Here is an 18,214-nt window from a genome sequence, read left to right on the forward strand (position 1 = left end):
ATATTTTTCAACAAGTCTAATAGAAGTCCGAGACATTTACCATATATAGGGCTGTCCTAACTTTAACAGTTTATACTTAAATTAATTATATAAGTACCTCTTGTATATTGTATATTTCACATGTTTTGTGTTGCTGTTGTGCCCTGCGGCGTCCGTCCAACGTTAACTGTGCCGCCGTGCCGCTTTTACTCCGTAAGCCTGTGCCGGAAGCTGCGGAGACGTTGCTGCGGACTCGACTGTGGGTCCGGAGCCCAACGTGGAGGAGAGGATGTGGGTATGCTGACATCTGCAAGCCAGAGGTTTGACTGGAGACGACCGCAGACAGGCGGACCAACAACAGCCTTAGCAACCTCGAAGAAAGTCTGAGACATGTAACTTTTCCCGAAGGTAAACTATTTCTCACACAGACGAGCCGAGCTCTTCGGCTTTTGGTGGAAAATGCGCCGCTGTAGTTGTCACGCAGCGTTACGTGGAGTCCAAAGTGTGTTTGTCTTTACTGCGCTGTCTCTGACTTAATTAGCATTTCCGACACCGTTTCAGACAAACCGCCAACCGACGAGGTGGTTTGACAGCCAAACTGCTTCTGACTTAGTCATGTCAAGTTGAGCAGATTGAAGTAATTAATCGGTTAGTTTAAAGTTGCTCTTTGTTATTCTCCTGAGTCACAGCTATTAATCTCCCAATGCGATGCGATGCTTCCTTTGAGACGTCGCCGTCTTTTGACTTTAACAAACATCTTGGCATCGATCCGCTTTAGATTGAGTGACCTGTTGCTGAGCTGCGTGTTTTGACGGCGGTCGGATCCTGTACACAGACATTACACTTGTCTCTCTAACCCCCCTTCTTTGCCTTCAGCCGCATTTCTCTCACTGCCGAGATGAAACGCACCAAAAGATGACTTCCTCAAGATAAAAGTTTCATCAGCAGGCAGGCCGCACAGAGCCAGGGAATGACGTTTCACTCGGTTTATATATAAGCCAGGGGGTTTTACTTTTGCTTTCAAATGGGGCCTTTTTTGGCATCTTTTCTGTTAAAGTGACGAGAGAGAAAAGAATCAGCATTTTCTCAAAGCGTCCTGTTTTATAGCACAGTTTAATTCTCTGGCCAACTTTTAAATTAAGTCTGTCATTAGTCATCACAGCCTGGCACATAGGAAACACTTGCTGTCAGCGTTGCATACACAGATTGTAAACAGCAAGGAGCATTGGAGAGGAGTCACTGAGTCATTTTCACAAACTGAAAACTGGTTAGCTGGGCTCTGAGAGTCAAGTAGCTAGTTCGTTTTCTCAGCATAACTGTGATTTAAGTTATTTAGCTATCTTGAAATCCTCTTAGGGTGAAATACACACCAAGTGCAAATCTTACCCCTCTCTTGCTTCTTTTGTTTCAATCCCACTAAAAGTGGGGAAGGGTTCAAGCTTCATCTCAGACGGCTCTTCCCTCCAGCAAGTTTCAATCAGTTCCCTAATAAGGCTATCAGATTCAGAGAGAGTGGAAGGTGTGACAGGCAGTCAATAAAAGGGGGTTTTGTCTCAAGGCGTCTCCATTTTGTAACCTCAGGAGTCCCTAGTCTTCTGGCCAGGGCCCAGACTGGAGTGAAAGGACAGTCCCCTCTGATTTTCTAGCCTGGAACCTTTGACTCTCACATACCACCCTTTCACAGTTTTATTTAACAACATTTTCTGAGCTGCAAACTGAAATATTTCCCATTTTAATAATCTGCCTGGGCTCTAGTGTGCATGTGTGTCTGTGCACAAGTATTGCTGCTGAATCTTTCTGGCCCTAACAGGCACCACTGGCACTGTGCTCTAATATTAATGCTGCAATTATGTGATTCCATTCACTTAATGCCAGTCTTATATTTGGCTCAGTAGACGAATGGCATGGATTTCAACATGCTCCATACAGTAAATTATTTATTAAATCATGCTTGTATATTTTGAAGTTTACAAGAACCTGCCTGATGATGACTGAATGTGGAGAATGGAGTTGAATTCTAGAAAATTCTTTAGTTGTAGCTCAAACTATTAAATTTATTATAATCAATGCTTTTTTATTATTTGGGGAAAAGTGATTTGTGCTTTAACAAATAAGACTTAAAACCTCTGAGATTTTCTTAGTAATGGTGCTCACAAGCATTAATTGACTGATCAAAAACCTCACTTGACATGTAAACTTTAAAACTCTTATTGTTGTAAGATTTACTGGAATTACAAGGTGATAAAAACTGCTTCAGTACAATGAAGTTCATAAGTTAACATGCGTCTCATTTGAGTGCACCACAGACTCAATATATTCAACACTTTACCGTAGTGTAAGCCGTAAGTGCCTCTTTCATTTTTGGAATTTGTAGTTAATGAGCATTACGCCCAAGTTTATGCGATAATACTTATGATATCTGAGTTGATTACCAGTAGTCTCGTCTATTGGAGTCATTTCTCCTGAGGGCATTTGGAGTCCAACACTTTTTTCCTTAGCTTAGTGTTTAGGGAAATACCCTCTCATATTTGGCACTGTCTATTTAAACGTCACACTAACATTAGAGTTTAGAGAAAGAGTTCACATGGCAGATATGTTGTCATTTGTAGATGGTGCAATGAATGTTTGTTTTTTTTTTTTTTGATAATAATCAATATTTTTGCTTAACCCTGTGTTTCTTTTTGTTCTCCAGAGGCCTGTGTCCTGTAGGGCACCACAAAGCTCATCTGCCTCACACTGCCTCCTTGGGGCTCTCCATCATGAGAGGGCGCTGCTCTCGAAAACTGGGTGTGCTGGCCAAGGCTAGCTTTTTACTCTGGCTGCTGTGGCTGGGCTACCTTTTGTTAGCACGCTCCTCTTTCCCCCCCACTTCCTCTGAGGAGGAAGACGGGGACCATGACCTTCAGGTGAGGCAGCTCTCCATAGAGGAGAGTGGGGCTAATGGGCAGCTGGCTAGGCCTCTCTACAGTAAGCCATCACCAGACAACAATGTACCAGGGGAGTGGGGTCGGGCTACACACCTTACCCTCAGTGCTGAGGAAAAGAAACAGGAACAGGACAATATAGAACGCTATGCTATCAACATCTTTGTCAGTGATAAGATTTCCCTCCATCGGCACATCCAGGATCACAGGATGAATGAGTGAGTAGAGCAAACTGACCAAACTGACCCATTTATCACTCACTGACTAATTTACTGTGACAGCCAATTACCTAATTTTTTTTTCTATAGTAACTAATTCTTATTGCTTACTTATTTATTTGAAGTTCTAGCCAAAACATATTTGTATCTCTGACCTTGAACACTGCATGGAGCTGATAGCTGTGCTGCAGCTGTGTCAGGGACAAATATTCAATAGAGATTAAGTTGAGCTCTTTACTGGAATCAGTTTTCCACTGACAGTTAGAAACAGAGATGAAGGCTCTCATGATGCACTGCCAGGCTCACCGAAACTGAACGGGTTTAAGCAGCTCTGTCCCTAAATGGCTTTATTCCATCTAGGATTGTTGTCACCAGCAGAGCTTGCGATGAAAAACAGAGTATGATCCATTTTATCAATTTAAAAAAAAAAAAAGTATCTTACTGGCTATCATCCTAATTAACCCCAGATGTGAAATCCATCAGTATGGGAACAACCAGTATTTCTTATAAAGACATTATGTTTGTTTTATATGCCCTGGTGGGTAGCAGTGAAGCATTGATTCTCAAGAGTCAAGATTCCATTTGAGTATAATCTTTCGAGATCACTGCCATTAAATATGACAGATTGAATGGCCTCAAATTGACTAACAATTAACTACCAACGCAGAAAAAAAAATATTGCACAGGTTGGTGAAAGGTACAAGTGGTGTGAATTATTTTATCAGTGAAATGGCTGCATGTCCAGAGACTGACATGAGTGAGACTGGTGAGATGCTCTCATCTTCTCCCTAGGCTGAGGAATCTGCCTGCACGGTAGAAAGTCAAGCCCTGTCCTCATTCAAACATAACAGCCACAAAAGTGATATAATTATCAGAATTATAAATATTCTTCAGATACCACTGTTAAAATATGCTATGAGTTTAAAACTTGGTTTCCTGTACTGACTGTCATTATTTGGCAGAGGATGATGTGTCTTCGCACTGACACAGTGACATTCCTTACGTTTTTTTTTCCATTACATGTGTCGATAAAGCTGTAACAATTCCAAATGTTGCTACACAATTTATTGTCTCAGAAATAATTGTGATTAACAACATAACTGTCTCTTTCTGCCCAGTCTTTTGAAATGACCTTTTTCATTATCCAAATCCAATCGTCATCACTGTTTGTAAAACCATGTGTCAAAATAGTCATCACTGCTTCTCTGTTAAAAAAAAAAGGTAATTTGTCGGGCAGGTTTCGGGCCAGAAACACAAGCATGTTGAGTTTCTCTGGCTTGAGGCAGGACCTCACTGGGCTGAGCATTCGCTGTCACGTTTATATTTCGTCTGCTGTCTGAACGACTCCGCTATGCCCAGCTGCGGGGAGGGGCCATCCACTAATCGATTTGTTTAATTGTGCAAACTGTGAGTCTCAAATTGGTTGTGATAAAACAAAATTTTACCGCAACCATTTTCTTGCATAGCCTGCAAATCGTGTCTTGAAACCAAACTGTCCCAACCTCCGAAGGGACAGTTACTGTTGTGTCGTGCTGCATGATACAGACGGGCACTGGAAACGTGTTTGGATGCTAACAAAAGTGTTACGATGTTTTGACCAATCTCATGAAAATAAATCCCACCATCCCCCCAAAAATTGCTTTAATTGCAGTTAAACAAAGAAACCACGATTACGTCAAACAAATCGCGGTTATACAATTTTGAAATAATTGTTCCAGGCCCATGTGTGAGTTTTAGTAACTGACTGTGAATCTAACATAAAGTGGTAATAGAGACACAGTGAGGAGTGTGTTTACTGGAAAGAACTGTGTGCACTCTTGGTGTTAAAGGTGCTACTATTACTACTACACTGCCAATATTAGCATGAACAGCCAGTTTACTCATTAGTCGAGAAGAAATGCTGAATCAAACAATGAGCCATAGCCAGTGGTGAAATAGATTTTTATGCCTTTAGAGAGAGAGGAGAATGACCTGCAGCAGAGGCCCCTTGGTTGGATTCAAACCTATGACGTTGCAGTTATATGGAATGCACATGAACCACTTGACCGACCGTGCTGGCAGCAGCATTGGATTTAACTTGCTTCTTTTTTTCTACTGCTAAATTCGCATGCTAATCAGCTAGTCCTGGTAATAAATTGTGACTGTGAGTTGAAGTGCATGGTTTTCTCTCAGTGCAATATGAGAGAAAGAAGTAACATTGATCAAGCAGCATAGTTTGACTCCTAGCAAGAATCCATGTTCAGCTGTGGAGACTTACATATAGCCTCTTTGGGGGACTCATATCCATCAGTGTTTGCGTATACTATGATGTTTCAGAAAACAGCGGTTTCTTTATTAACTTTGAATGAACAAAATTAACTCGCAAAGCTCAAGCATTGTTCTTTGACCGATAGAAATAATATTTTTTTCTAGTTTCACACATGTGAATATTTGTGTACATGGCAGTAATCTAATAAAGACCTGGCAGTCAATTATCATCTGCTGTTACACTTGGAATGAGATTAGTGGATCGTCTCATTCAGAGATGATGGTGAATGCCCCTTCCTAACGACAGCCTCTTTAAGGTGCACAAGTTTTTCAGTTTGGCCTTATGCCTAGCAACTATCTTGTTATGTGTGTCTTACCCAGGTAATTTATTTTAAGGTGCTGTGTATGTGCTTGTTGTAGCTTGCACCTACTCCATAATTACGTCAGTGTCCTCTCAGGAGCAGGATTTGTAGCAGACTTGCTTTAGCCAGTTTTCTCTGTCGTAACAGTGTAAACACATTACTAATAAGGGACAATGGCAGATTTCATTACTCATGACTGATACTAGACCATAATATGTTTGTTCTAATCTTAGAACAGACCCAGCCATCTCCTGATTGTGGGTCGAGCCCCTGTTTGCAAAATTACCAGAAATCATTCAGCCTGTATTACTGGTTACATTCACATTGTTGTACACAATGAGCCGCAAAAATACAGCTCATGGAAAAAATGCTTTCTCACTCCCTTTCCCTCCACTTCTTGTCTGCTTTTCTTCTCATCCCAGAAAATTATTAAATTCTTGTTTTTCACATTAAATTTTCATTCATTTCCATCTGGTTCTCCTGTCCTCTCGGCTCTTTTCTTTTTGTCTACATTTACCTACGTTTTTCTGGTCTCCTAGAGGACTACAGTGACATGTAACGCATTGATGTGATACTGTCCCTCCCCCCGTTCATACTTTTGGAGCTCCTTATTGTTTTAATGCTTCCCATCTGGATTAAGACCAGGCATTTCTTCCTGCCACAATAGTTGCTGAAGTCATCGCCCTGACCATATGCAGAAAAAGTCATTGAGTTCATTTAGGGAGTTTATTTTTTTTGTTTTTGTTGCTACTTTTTTCCTTTTCACAAATATGTACCCTATATGTGACACTATACTGAAGCTTAACCCTGTCTCTCTCTCTCGCCCCCCCACCCCCAAACACACACACAACTTAGATGCCGCAGTAAGAAGTTTAACTACCGACATTTGCCCACCACTTCTGTGATCATAGCCTTCTACAATGAGGCTTGGTCCACCCTTCTGAGGACTATTCACAGTGTGCTGGAGACCACACCTGCCATCCTGTTGAGAGAGATCATCCTCATTGATGACTACAGTGACCGAGGTTTGACTCTCAATATCAATAGATAAACCAATGAGATATAGTTGTTGTTTTTTTTTTGGCCTGTAAAAATAAAACTGACAAAAAACTAAATCTTTCAATCTTAAAACTGTTTGTTTAGTATAGTAAACAATCCATAGTAAACAAATCAAACAGGACTCTACTATAAATAGGAAAAAGACGCCATCAGTGGAGTAGTGAATTATTATGCCCCAGCCTAGGGGAAACCAGGGCAAAACATACAAGTGTGACTCCCTTCTTTCCCAATTCCCAAGACATAGAAAGACCCACATCACGGCTGCTGCAGTCCAAAATATGCTTTATTTTACAATAAATGACAAAGTAGCAAAGGTGTTGGGGAGGGCACAGTCAACATTCCAAACATAACCAACTAAGATTTTAATCTAACCTGACAAAAAAATTGAAACTCAATGACAACAATCTTACCTCCTGAACAAAGAAACTGGAGTAAAATGTTAATGAAATCAAAAAGCTACCTCCCCTACTTGGACTTCTTTTATACCAGTCAAACTACATACATTGTGATGCCAAAAAAAGGCAGTAGTTTAACTCTAAGCAAAATGCAAATGTCCAGCAGAGCATAGCACGGTCCAGTGTTTGGAGCAGGAAGGGGGAGCCACTTCCAGCACAGGCGAATTTCCCTTTTAAACCCCAGCCAATCCCACCTCTCCAGCTGGAATAGGAAATACGCACACATACAGGGTGGACTCCACCCTGTAAACAAGGAAGGCAAACAAATACTTAAAAATTACTAAAGGTCAAAAAAAAATGGATAAAGCTTCTCCATGTATTCTGAAAACAATCCAGAAATTATCTTCACAAACAACTCAGGACACATTTGAGTTTTAAATGAGGCTGGACAGTATTTATGTCTTCATGTTAAAAACCTGAACTTAAGAAGGGAACTGTATTCCTGACCTCAGGAATATATGTGACGAAAGTCTCAACTCAAAATTTTTTGGAGGTTTTAACTGCATCTCACAATTTCTAGCAGCAAATGTAATTTCAGCTGATATTTGCAGACTATATGTTAATTCTGGGAATGATACTACTTTGTCTTAGAAACTGGATACAGTGTAGCCTCATGTCTGTCTGTCTTAATGGGATTAGTATTTAGTCCCAGCTCATTTAGTATGTGTTCACTTGAGACATTACATCATAACGGTGACTTAAGTGAGCACTGAGCTGCCACGATGACATTTCCTCTCCTCTGACCAACCTGATTGCATGGAATGCCAGAAATGCAACAGTGGAACTGAGCAGTTATGTTGGACAGAAAGAACACAGTTCTCTCATGTTTCCATACTGGTTGAACAAGGTCTATCTTATCAACCCTCTTGATGGCTTTGGCACATAACATGAGCATTAATATGCTACCTCTCATATAAGAGTTTAGGCATCTGTGAAACAAATTGGAAGTAACTAGGAATTCATTCCTCTGCAAAGGTTTTAATCTGAGCTGATGATGTAAATTGAATTAATCCATATTTTTGGTATTGGTATGGATTCAAATAACTGAAATCATGGTTCATTAAAACAATAATCATTCCATTGTGAAGTCTTTTTGCTAACTGTTTCAGTTTAGCATCCTAATTAACTTTGGCTGAACCTTTTCTGTCTCTTCAAACCCTTGCGAACAGAAAAGAACTTTGATAAATCATTGCACTCGACCTGACAGCCCCAGTAGCAGAGGCATAAAGTTAAGTGATAGGGTAGTGAACAAATGCAGGCCACATAAAGAGCCGTAGTTTATTTTTTCAAAAGTTCCTGAGTTACTGGAAACTTCATTTGGTGACCAGAGACTCCAGATAAATGTTAGATAATAAATGTGTTATGTGTGACCCAAACGGTGGTTTAATGTCGGTCATATTTTTTATATTCTTTTCTGTTCTTTAGTGGCCAGAAATTGAGCAGCTTTAAGGACAAGGAAAATGCACATAGGAGAATAAAATAACAAAGCCTTGAAATTGCAAATGATGATTATGTTTGTGTTTTATGGAAAATAGGCTACTTGAAGTCTCAACTCGCCGACTACATAAGTAATTTGCAACGTGTACGGCTCATACGGACCAACAAGAGAGAAGGGCTGGTCCGGGCACGTCTCATTGGTGCCACTTATGCTACCGGTGATGTGTTGACGTTTCTTGATTGTCATTGTGAGTGTGTCCCTGGCTGGATTGAGCCTCTGCTGGAGAGGTGGGTTGACTTATCAAGAATGCTATAACTTCTCCAAACTCACCATTAATAGAAAATTGAAAGAACCACAAAATAATAAACCATAGTTTCATACTTTTTTTTTAAATCACGTATTTCTATTTCTCATTAGTGGCTATACTTTGTGTTTAGGATTGGGGAGAATGCCAGCACCATTGTATGCCCTGTGATTGACACTATAGACTGGAACACATTTGAGTTTTACATGCAAACAGATGAGCCAATGATTGGAGGATTTGACTGGAGACTCACCTTTCAGTGGCATTCAGTCCCTGAAGTGGAACGAAAGAGGCGCAAGTCACGCCATGAACCCATCAGGTAACATTTGGATAATTCACAAGGTCTGCACACATCAAGATCACTTTGTGACATTGATACATGACTGTATTTTCCGTGCATCTCTTTCAGATCTCCTACAATGGCAGGTGGATTATTTGCTGTAAGCAAAGCATACTTTGAGTACTTGGGCACATATGACATGGGTATGGAGGTGTGGGGCGGAGAAAACCTCGAGCTCTCCTTCAGGGTGAGTTCTGTTGGGGCCGCTGAGCACTTATCTACTTAGCAATTTGAGACAACAGTGTGGTTTTGAAAATATTGAGAAAGAGTGACTAATCTACCCACATATTTACCAGAACCTCTTGCTCACAGACAGAGCAGCCTATGAATCATCTTGTTTTCGTTGTTTACTGAGATGAAACATATCAACGAGGACGGATTATTGACAAATCATTTTGAAATCTTCAAAATGATTTGTCAATAATACCATTGATCATTATATTCATCAGTCTAAAAGCTAACCGATCAGGCAGTAGTTGGTGTGAAAGAGAGACATATCGGTGTCAGATCCAGGGCAGCTGAAACTGCACCCTGATATTGACTGATACCTTGTTGTGACATTGGTGTCACTTTTCACTTGTTTACGTCAATCAAAGTGGCACAGATTTTAGTCTATATGTGAGTTTACAGCATGAGCATGCACAGGTCGGCAATGCAAATTGTGTGTGTATGATTTATAGTGTGTATGTGGTTATGGTGTGAAGACAAATGAGCTGTTCCCCTGAGTGATGTGTTATGCATGTGGAAATAAAAGTGCCTCTCACTGGGACTTTCTCCATAAATAATTTATATTTAGTGAAACGGCTTCAAGTTTGCTTTTGGAGTGCCAGAAATAAATGGTGAGGAGTAAAATCCTGGTGAATTGAGATAGTAGCAGCCATCATGTACTGGCTGTTTGGCTGTGGATATACGACTGTGCCTCGTGTAATTGGAACACAGCTCAGTCAAGTATTAAGAAATATCGTCTCAACAACCTTTCATCCTTTTATGATGCTTGTTTCTTTTTGTTTTTCCACGGTGAAAGATCAAGCAATTATACAATGCAAATTTAGACCAAAAATAAACTGCTCAGATCCAGTTGTGGGATTTGCGAGAATCGCTGTGACTTTATACTCTGAGGTTGAAGGGTAAAGGGCAGCTAACTATGTAATTCAAAGAGGATCTTTAGCACACAATTAGTCACCCCAAATATTTAAATTCAAATTTCTATTATTATCTCTCAGAGGAAGGATTTCAGCTCCTATAGATATTAACAAACCTAGAATGAAAGTACAATTTTGCATATGCTCAAGTACTGATTTCTTGTTTCCTGTTTTGAAAAAGCTACTACTTGGATCCACTAGTTCATTGGGTAGTATGTCATATATGCTAGCAATTGTGAATGCAAGTCAAATATTATACACCTGTCGGGTTAATGATGAACATGTGAGTGCAACCTCTGATTATTGTACGTTAAATTGGTAGGCACTTCCTCCTTCAGGACCCTGCAATATGCACTATTACGGATAGTGGAAAATATAATTGTTGCTGATTCCATTGCTGATTTTCATTCAAATTAAACATGGATCTTTTTTTTATTAGTTGCTACCTTTCTCATTGTTAATGATTGATTAAAAAAAAAAAAAAAAAGATGTTGGGTGAGTTCAAACTTTTTTTCACTTTTTGAACGGACACATACTGAAAAACATTATCCATTCAGGGATCCTGTAAACTTCCTTTTGGGGAGTATTTGACTGTAGTGACAGTATATTCCTCAAAAGTGTTAAAAATGGCAAGGAATATTATAAGGTTATAAATATTATCTTGTCATTGTTTCTCATGTGTTAAAACCCTTAGGTGTGGCAGTGTGGGGGCAGTCTAGAGATACACCCCTGCTCTCATGTTGGCCACGTGTTCCCTAAAAAGGCCCCTTATGCGCGACCAAACTTCCTCCAGAATACAGTGCGAGCGGCAGAGGTTTGGATGGACTCTTATAAACAACACTTCTACAACAGGAATCCTCCAGCCAAAAAGGTACAGGCCTTAACCAAATTTTGTTTTTGTCTAGCCAAACCTTGGACCTCTATCTAAGTCGGTCTGTTACATGCTTGGTTTTCGTTCAACCACTGATGCTACATCCTGATGCTTCCCTTCCATGTTAGAGTTAGATGAATCATATAATACCAGTCACCTGTCTAGGTGTCAGCATGATGAAATACTGCTTGTGTGACTGGGTCAGGCTGATGTGTGTGCAATGTGTGCGCCATGCCTCTCAGGTTCTGAGTATTGGGCATCATCAAAGATTCATGTATATCAGGTTCAGCTATCAGAGAACGGTGCATTATTAATGCCATGGATCTTTGATCAAACACTAAATTACCTGGTCAAGGGGAGATTGAGCACGGTACTGCCAGACTAGACCACCAGCTCCAAAATATTTGGATCTTATTTAAGTACTTGTTTACAGACTATGGGCAGTAACAATGAAGCTGTTATTTTTTGTTAAGGCCATTTTCCTGCATAAAATGATTTGTTTTTGTTGAGATAATAAGGAAGCCACCCTGCTGCACCCCTCAAATGAACTATTATAATCGAGTAGAGGTTTTTCAAAACTACCAGCATTCTTTTAAAATAAATATGTACATTTTGGATTGCAGGGGCTATTGTGACATTGTTTCTTCCAAAAATAAAATAATATAGCGAAACAGCCTACTCCCCTGATTGTCATTCTGTATTTCTTGTAATTTAGAAGGCGTAATTCCAGTTTTTGACTGAAACAGTTTGGTAATTGTAGTTATTTTACAAATTCAGGAAGGGGAAAGGTACAAGGTATGTTGCTGTTCTGGCCTTAGAGCTTTTGAAAGCTTTCTCCACCTAGGCAAACACAACAATGGGAAATTCAGTATGTTCAAAAGGTGTGACCAATCTAGACTGGTGAGGAGGATATCCTAGTGGTAACAGGTTGTGGAGGTGAATGTGAAGGATTCAGTCATCACATGCAGAATGTAAATATTTACTTTTATGGTGTAATTCAGTTGCATCTTAAGTTTTAGATACATAAAAAAGTGGCATGTGTTGCAAAATGTAGGCAATGAACAAAGATGAAGCATACATTGTGTCCTTGTTTTACAGGAGAACTATGGCGATATCTCAGAGCGGCTGCTGCTGAGGGAGAAGCTTAAGTGCCACAGTTTTGACTGGTACCTGAAGAATATCTACCCTGACTTACATGTACCTGAGGACAGGGAAGGCTGGCACGGGGCTGTGAGTTTCTCTCATCCATATCAAAATTCTGTTTATTCCAATCAAAAGCACAGAGACATTGCATTGCAGTCATGGATGTATATATGGTATCTTTCACATTCAGAAATTTTGGCATTTTGATATGAAAGCCTGACAATGTATGCGTTGCTGTAAAAATAAGAAAACAGTGGTAAAAAATGTCTATGAAGATTCACATTCATCCAGGTCATTGTTCTCTGTCTCAAAATTGATTTGAAGGCAATTGGACTTGTATTTGTCTATGACAACGTTCAAAGACGTTTCGCCTCTTATCCAAGGGGCTTCATCAGTTCATGCTTGTTGGTCTACTAGTCTGCACTAGTTTGACCAAGACAGCGGAGAAACACCCAGGTATTTAACCTCTGTGGGTGTGTTCACCAAAAGTATCTGTGAAACCTGTTCCCCTGAATTCCAACTTTGGAGGCAGAGGAAACTGAGGCATCACTTAGAACAAAGATCTGTCAGTTAATAGATCTATGCCTCTACACCACATATTTCCAGTTTAACAGCAGATTCTACGGACAAAGGAAAGGAACTCAAAGGAACACTTCCAAGCCATTGGTTTAGGTATGTGGGTGACACTTGGGTGAAGATCAAAACCCAAGATTTACAACCCTTTGAACTGAACACATCAACGCAGTGAACAAAAACATCAAGTTCACTAGAGAAGGTGTCAAAGACAACCACTTACCATTTTTGGATTGTGACGTTCACTTTGATGAGGACAGAAGCCTCCACATCGGGGTAAACAGTAAACTCACACACACAGACCAATACCTACTTTTTGACTCACACAATCCACAGGAGCACAAACTGGGAGTTATCAACACAGGGCGGATAATGTACCAACCTCTACTCGGGCCCAAGCAGAGGAACATAAACGTCTGAAGGGAGCCCTGAAAACTTATTGCTATCCGCATTGGACATTTGGCAAGACAGCAGCACGGTCCAGAAAGAATACCAACATGGATGATGCTGAGAAAACAAAACACAAATGCAAGAACATTGTCATCCCATACATGTCTGGATTTTTAACAAACATCAAATCCCTGTAAGCTTCAAACCCAGTAACACTCTCAGGCAAAAACTGGTACATCCTAAGGACAAGGTACCACACAACCAAAAAGCAACCTGGTATATGCTGGCCAATGCAGTGAAGAATGCAAGGACTTATATACTGTGCAGACTAAACAACCTTTAAACAAATGCATGGCCCAACACAGAAGGGCAAACTCCTCAGGTCAGGTCTCGGCTGTCTATTCCCATCTAAAAGAAAAGGCACACTCCTTTGAAGACAGCAATGTCAAGCTCCTGGACAGAGAGGACAGATGGTTTGAAAGAGGAGTAAAAGAAGCCATCTATGTAGTAAAAGTGGAAAAAACATCCCTTAACAGGGGAGGGGGTTTGCGACATGACCAATCTCCCATTTACAATGTCGCCCTTTCATCTGTACCCAGGAGAATGAACAACTTAACCTCAGATGACTGTCAACGATCGTGGTTCACCAGTAGTAAAAAGTCTATATTTATTGCGAGGTGATATCTTGGGGATTCATTCAATTAGACAAACTACTTGAACAGCTTTGGGGATGCTGTTCTGCATCGAAGCTTAGAGTCTGATCTGACTGTAGAGGATGAAACCTCTTAGTGTCAATAGTGCAGCATTTAAAGTTTTTACTGATATTATTTGATCTCTTCACAGGTGCGTAGTTTAGGGATCCATTCAGAGTGTCTGGACTACAATGCTCCTGAACACAGTCCTACAGGTGCCCACCTTTCCTTGTTTGGCTGCCATGGCCAGGGAGGCAACCAGGTACATTAACTATGACACACCTTGTTTATTCTGTTCATTAATCTCTTTATATGTCTCATGGACATATTCTCTTCTGTCACTATCTCATGATCCCTTTCACTCAGTGGGAGATGTATCTTAAATGCCAATGTTTTCTGACAACCGCTTAAACGAGCTGCCACAGTTGATTCACACCATAAAATTGGTCTCTGCTAGTGTGTCTGCCTGACTGAAATGTAATGAAGAGAAAATTTATGTTGGTCTTGTGTCCACATATACACAAAAATACACAAAAATATCAGGCAGTCAAATCACACTGTTTAAACTGAACGCCTACTAGTTTCAGTGATGGATGATTTAGTGAGCAGCAGATTATGTGCCTGTGAGGATGTAAATTTAATGCTACAATCGGGCAATAGGCAGTGCTCCTTCCTGTGAATTTCCAACCTGCATGATGCTCTGATTACCCCACTGATGCAGCGCATCAGGCATCCGCAGTCACAAAAATACTATGTGTGACTGAAAATCAATGTTTGAATGGCTCTCTGCTGAAACAAAAACCTTTGGGCTTTTTACTTCTCCCGCCTTCCCTGGCCCACATAAGAACTACGTTCCATTTAAAAGATATATGAGCCTTGCAAGCAGAATGAATGGCAGAGTCTGGGTAAATAAGTTTAAAGCCAGCCACATGGGTCCTGAGTGAGTCTTTTATTAGAAACAGCCATTACGGGCCCCAATGCCCCTGAAAGATGTATTAGATGAAGAGCAGCATGGGGAAGTATGAAGATTGATTGCAAAACCCTCCATTTAACAAGTGTCCCAGGGTTCTTTGCATCAGTCCCAGTGCACCAGGATGTGGAAGTGAGACCAGAAGTGGGGTGGGTCTTTACTGATAAGATCTCTTGACATCAATGCAGACACGCCATACTGTCAAACAGGACAGGCAAGAGAAAATCATCCTGTAATCTTGGCAGAAAGAACAATGAAAAGAAAAATAGTGTATTAATCTCTTCATCAATACTGCTTTTCCAACTGAGTTTCAAAATCTTGTCTAAGTACAAACACAATTTAACTGTATGTGCAAAGCAAACAGCCACATAACCAGGTCTTGATTCTGCTCCAGTACTTTGAATACACATCTCAGCGGGAGATCCGTTTCAACTCTGTGACAGAGCTTTGTGCTGAAGTGCTTGAGGGTCAGACCACCATTGGGATGAGGCACTGTCCACGTGATGGGGAGCTCAAGCCTCCCAGTATCATCTGGGAGTTCAGAAAGGTAAGAATTGTACACATTTACAAACATACTTTCTACCTCCCAAGCACAAACCCAAGTGAACTTTCCATATATGCTACTCTGCATGACTAAACACATTTCACTCAAAATTTCATACATTTCTCAATTTACCCCAATCTTAACATCTCCCAGGACGGAACTATCTACCACTCTCATTCAGACATGTGTGTGACTGCCTACCGTACATCAGAGGGCCGCACAGACACCCAGATGAGGCGGTGCAATTCAGGAGACAAAGCCCAGCAGTGGAGGTTTGAGTGGTAGGAGGACAAAAACTGAAAGTAGCAGGATGCCTCAAGTGACCTTCTTTGACCATAGTGCAATTACTGCAGTGGATGTCTTCTCCGCTGCTTCCAATTCTCCAGCTCTCCCACAGTCCACTCTCCTTTTGAATAGGAATGAGGAGCAAATGAATGGGGGTGAAAAGTCACTTCAAGCCAATGATTCACCCAATTCAGTGCTTTCATACCCACAAGAATAACTGAATATGTGCAGATTGTGTTGGAGGGAGTGAGAATTTCAAGATGAGGTTTATTTGGTCTTTTGAAAGAGACCAATTGATCTTTAAAGAAACTTCCACTTTTATGTTGCTTTCATCCAAGTGCCTCTGCAACCAAAATAGTCCAGCACGCACCGCAAGTGTCATTATTGTCACATGTTCTTGCAACATAAAAGCAGTGAAACTGGTTTGGTTGCTCAGTACATGAGAAAGTGCCTTTCAGATGTCAAATTAAAGCCGATGCAAATCCTTGAAGATTAGATAGGAAAATCATGTTGCACTTAAGAATTTTACCTTCATGTAAAATTGTCTGTTAATTGTTAGATCATCATACTTATTTCTTTAGTAGCTAAAAAATAACCCATTCAAAGGCTCCCTGCTCTAAGTAGATATGCCAGGAATTTAAGGTCAGCATGTTTAGCCCCAAAGCAGCTACTGTACATCCTAGCACACCCGATCAGGTGAGAGGAGAAAAGAACACTTTGGTCAAACCAGACTGTCTGTCAATTCTGTCTCTACCTGTGGAGCCAGTTTCGTGGTAGAATGCTGCTTGAACATGACTTGAAGCATGCACTAAGTGCAGTTTGCACCAGTCAGTTGACAGGAATGTTGCAATCTATTCTTCCCAGATATTCAGCATTAAGAATACTCTTTAAACCCCTCTGTCACTGTGCCTTTGAAATATTGTCATCTTAAGATTTCTTTTGTGCCAAAATACAATGTTCCAATGGATGTCAAATGTATGTGGGGCATATTAAGTGCTAAAATCCAAAATAGCACTGGCTTGATGCACATATTTTTAGTCACAAAAAAGCCTTAAAACGAGTGTCTGTTTAATCTTTAAACTTGGCTGTGCCAGAATGTTTTGTCAAGACTCTTGTGTGTAAATTGTACTTGAAATGGCATCAAAAACACTCCTTTTGATTTTTTTTTTTTTTTTCACTGTAGATGCTAACGTTCCTACTGGGATGTCAAGACAAAGAGTTGTGGTATAACTGTTGTTAAAATGTTTGTTGACTAGCAGCTATATTTGCCGAAAACTGCTTTAGATACAGTAGCTAAAAATGTATGATGGCTCCTGTTTTGTGGTGCATTTGTAAATAACGGTTGAAATAAGGGACCAGAGGGAGGCTGTGCTATTGTAAAGCACCTGAAACTACTGATTATGCAAAAGGGATGATGTTGATTACTTGATATGAAGAAGCGGCTGATTGAAATGGGATGGACATTTTAAATAAGATAATAGCTGTTGGGACAATTGGATTAATAAAAAACTAACCACAAATGTACATTTGTCTTCTTCTTTTTCTTATCAACTGTAAACTGTTATATATAAATATATATTTATTATGTTATATTGCACAGTAACGCTTTCATAACTCCGCCCAGGTATAGTGCTGTGGAAAGAAGTGCCTGGAGGAAAACCACACAGGTTTCTTGATGTGACTTGACAGTGTTAACCACTGCATCACCGTGGTGCCTCCTGTCAATGTGAGGGCAGAATCTTTGTGCTATTATGACCAATATTATGTAAAGCAAATTAATAAGAAGATACATTGCTTTTCTTGTGCCATTTAATTTGGGCTGTGTAATTTACTGAAAAGCTACTACAGCCCTGGTCTTTACTCAGTTCCAGTGAAAGCACAATATGTCATTAAAAAATACAGACAATGAATTACAGGATTCACAGATATTTGGCTCCATCTACTGGTAAGAGAGCAAATGATTGACTAATAACCACAATCTTTTTGGGATCCTCTGGATCAAACGAGGACGATGCAGTGGAGACCATAAAGTTGGCCAAACATAAAAACAGAAATGCACACATTTGGCACATTTGGCAGCAGATGACTTGAACAGCTTAGTCTGTGTCTGTCTTTTAGTCCTCTGCCTGGGGACAGCTGTTCAAATATTTTCAGACAGGTTTCATTAGTGAATCTGGATACCTGATAATGGAAGACCAACTCATCAATCCAGTTTTACTTATTAGAAAAAACCTCTGGTCTCTTGACGAGTTGTTACTGTGTTTTTCCAACTTTCAGC

General features: G+C 40.3%; 1 protein-coding gene across 1 annotated transcript; it reads left to right on the forward strand.

The window, feature by feature from the left end:
- The first annotated feature begins 231 nt into the window (after window positions 1-231).
- Window positions 232-17,538, forward strand: poc1bl (POC1 centriolar protein homolog B (Chlamydomonas), like). Its single transcript, XM_029513754.1, has 11 exons — window positions 232-387; window positions 2,672-3,121; window positions 6,586-6,755; window positions 8,780-8,969; window positions 9,120-9,305; window positions 9,396-9,513; window positions 11,163-11,339; window positions 12,438-12,569; window positions 14,289-14,399; window positions 15,502-15,654; window positions 15,805-17,538. Exons 2-11 carry the CDS (start codon window positions 2,739-2,741, stop codon window positions 15,934-15,936), a joined length of 1,752 nt encoding a protein of 583 aa, XP_029369614.1. The 5' UTR covers window positions 232-387; window positions 2,672-2,738; the 3' UTR covers window positions 15,937-17,538.
- The last annotated feature ends 676 nt before the right edge of the window (window positions 17,539-18,214 follow it).

The sequence above is a fragment of the Echeneis naucrates genome, chromosome 11 (genome assembly GCF_900963305.1).
Source record: "Echeneis naucrates chromosome 11, fEcheNa1.1, whole genome shotgun sequence".
NCBI lineage: Eukaryota > Metazoa > Chordata > Actinopteri > Carangiformes > Echeneidae > Echeneis > Echeneis naucrates.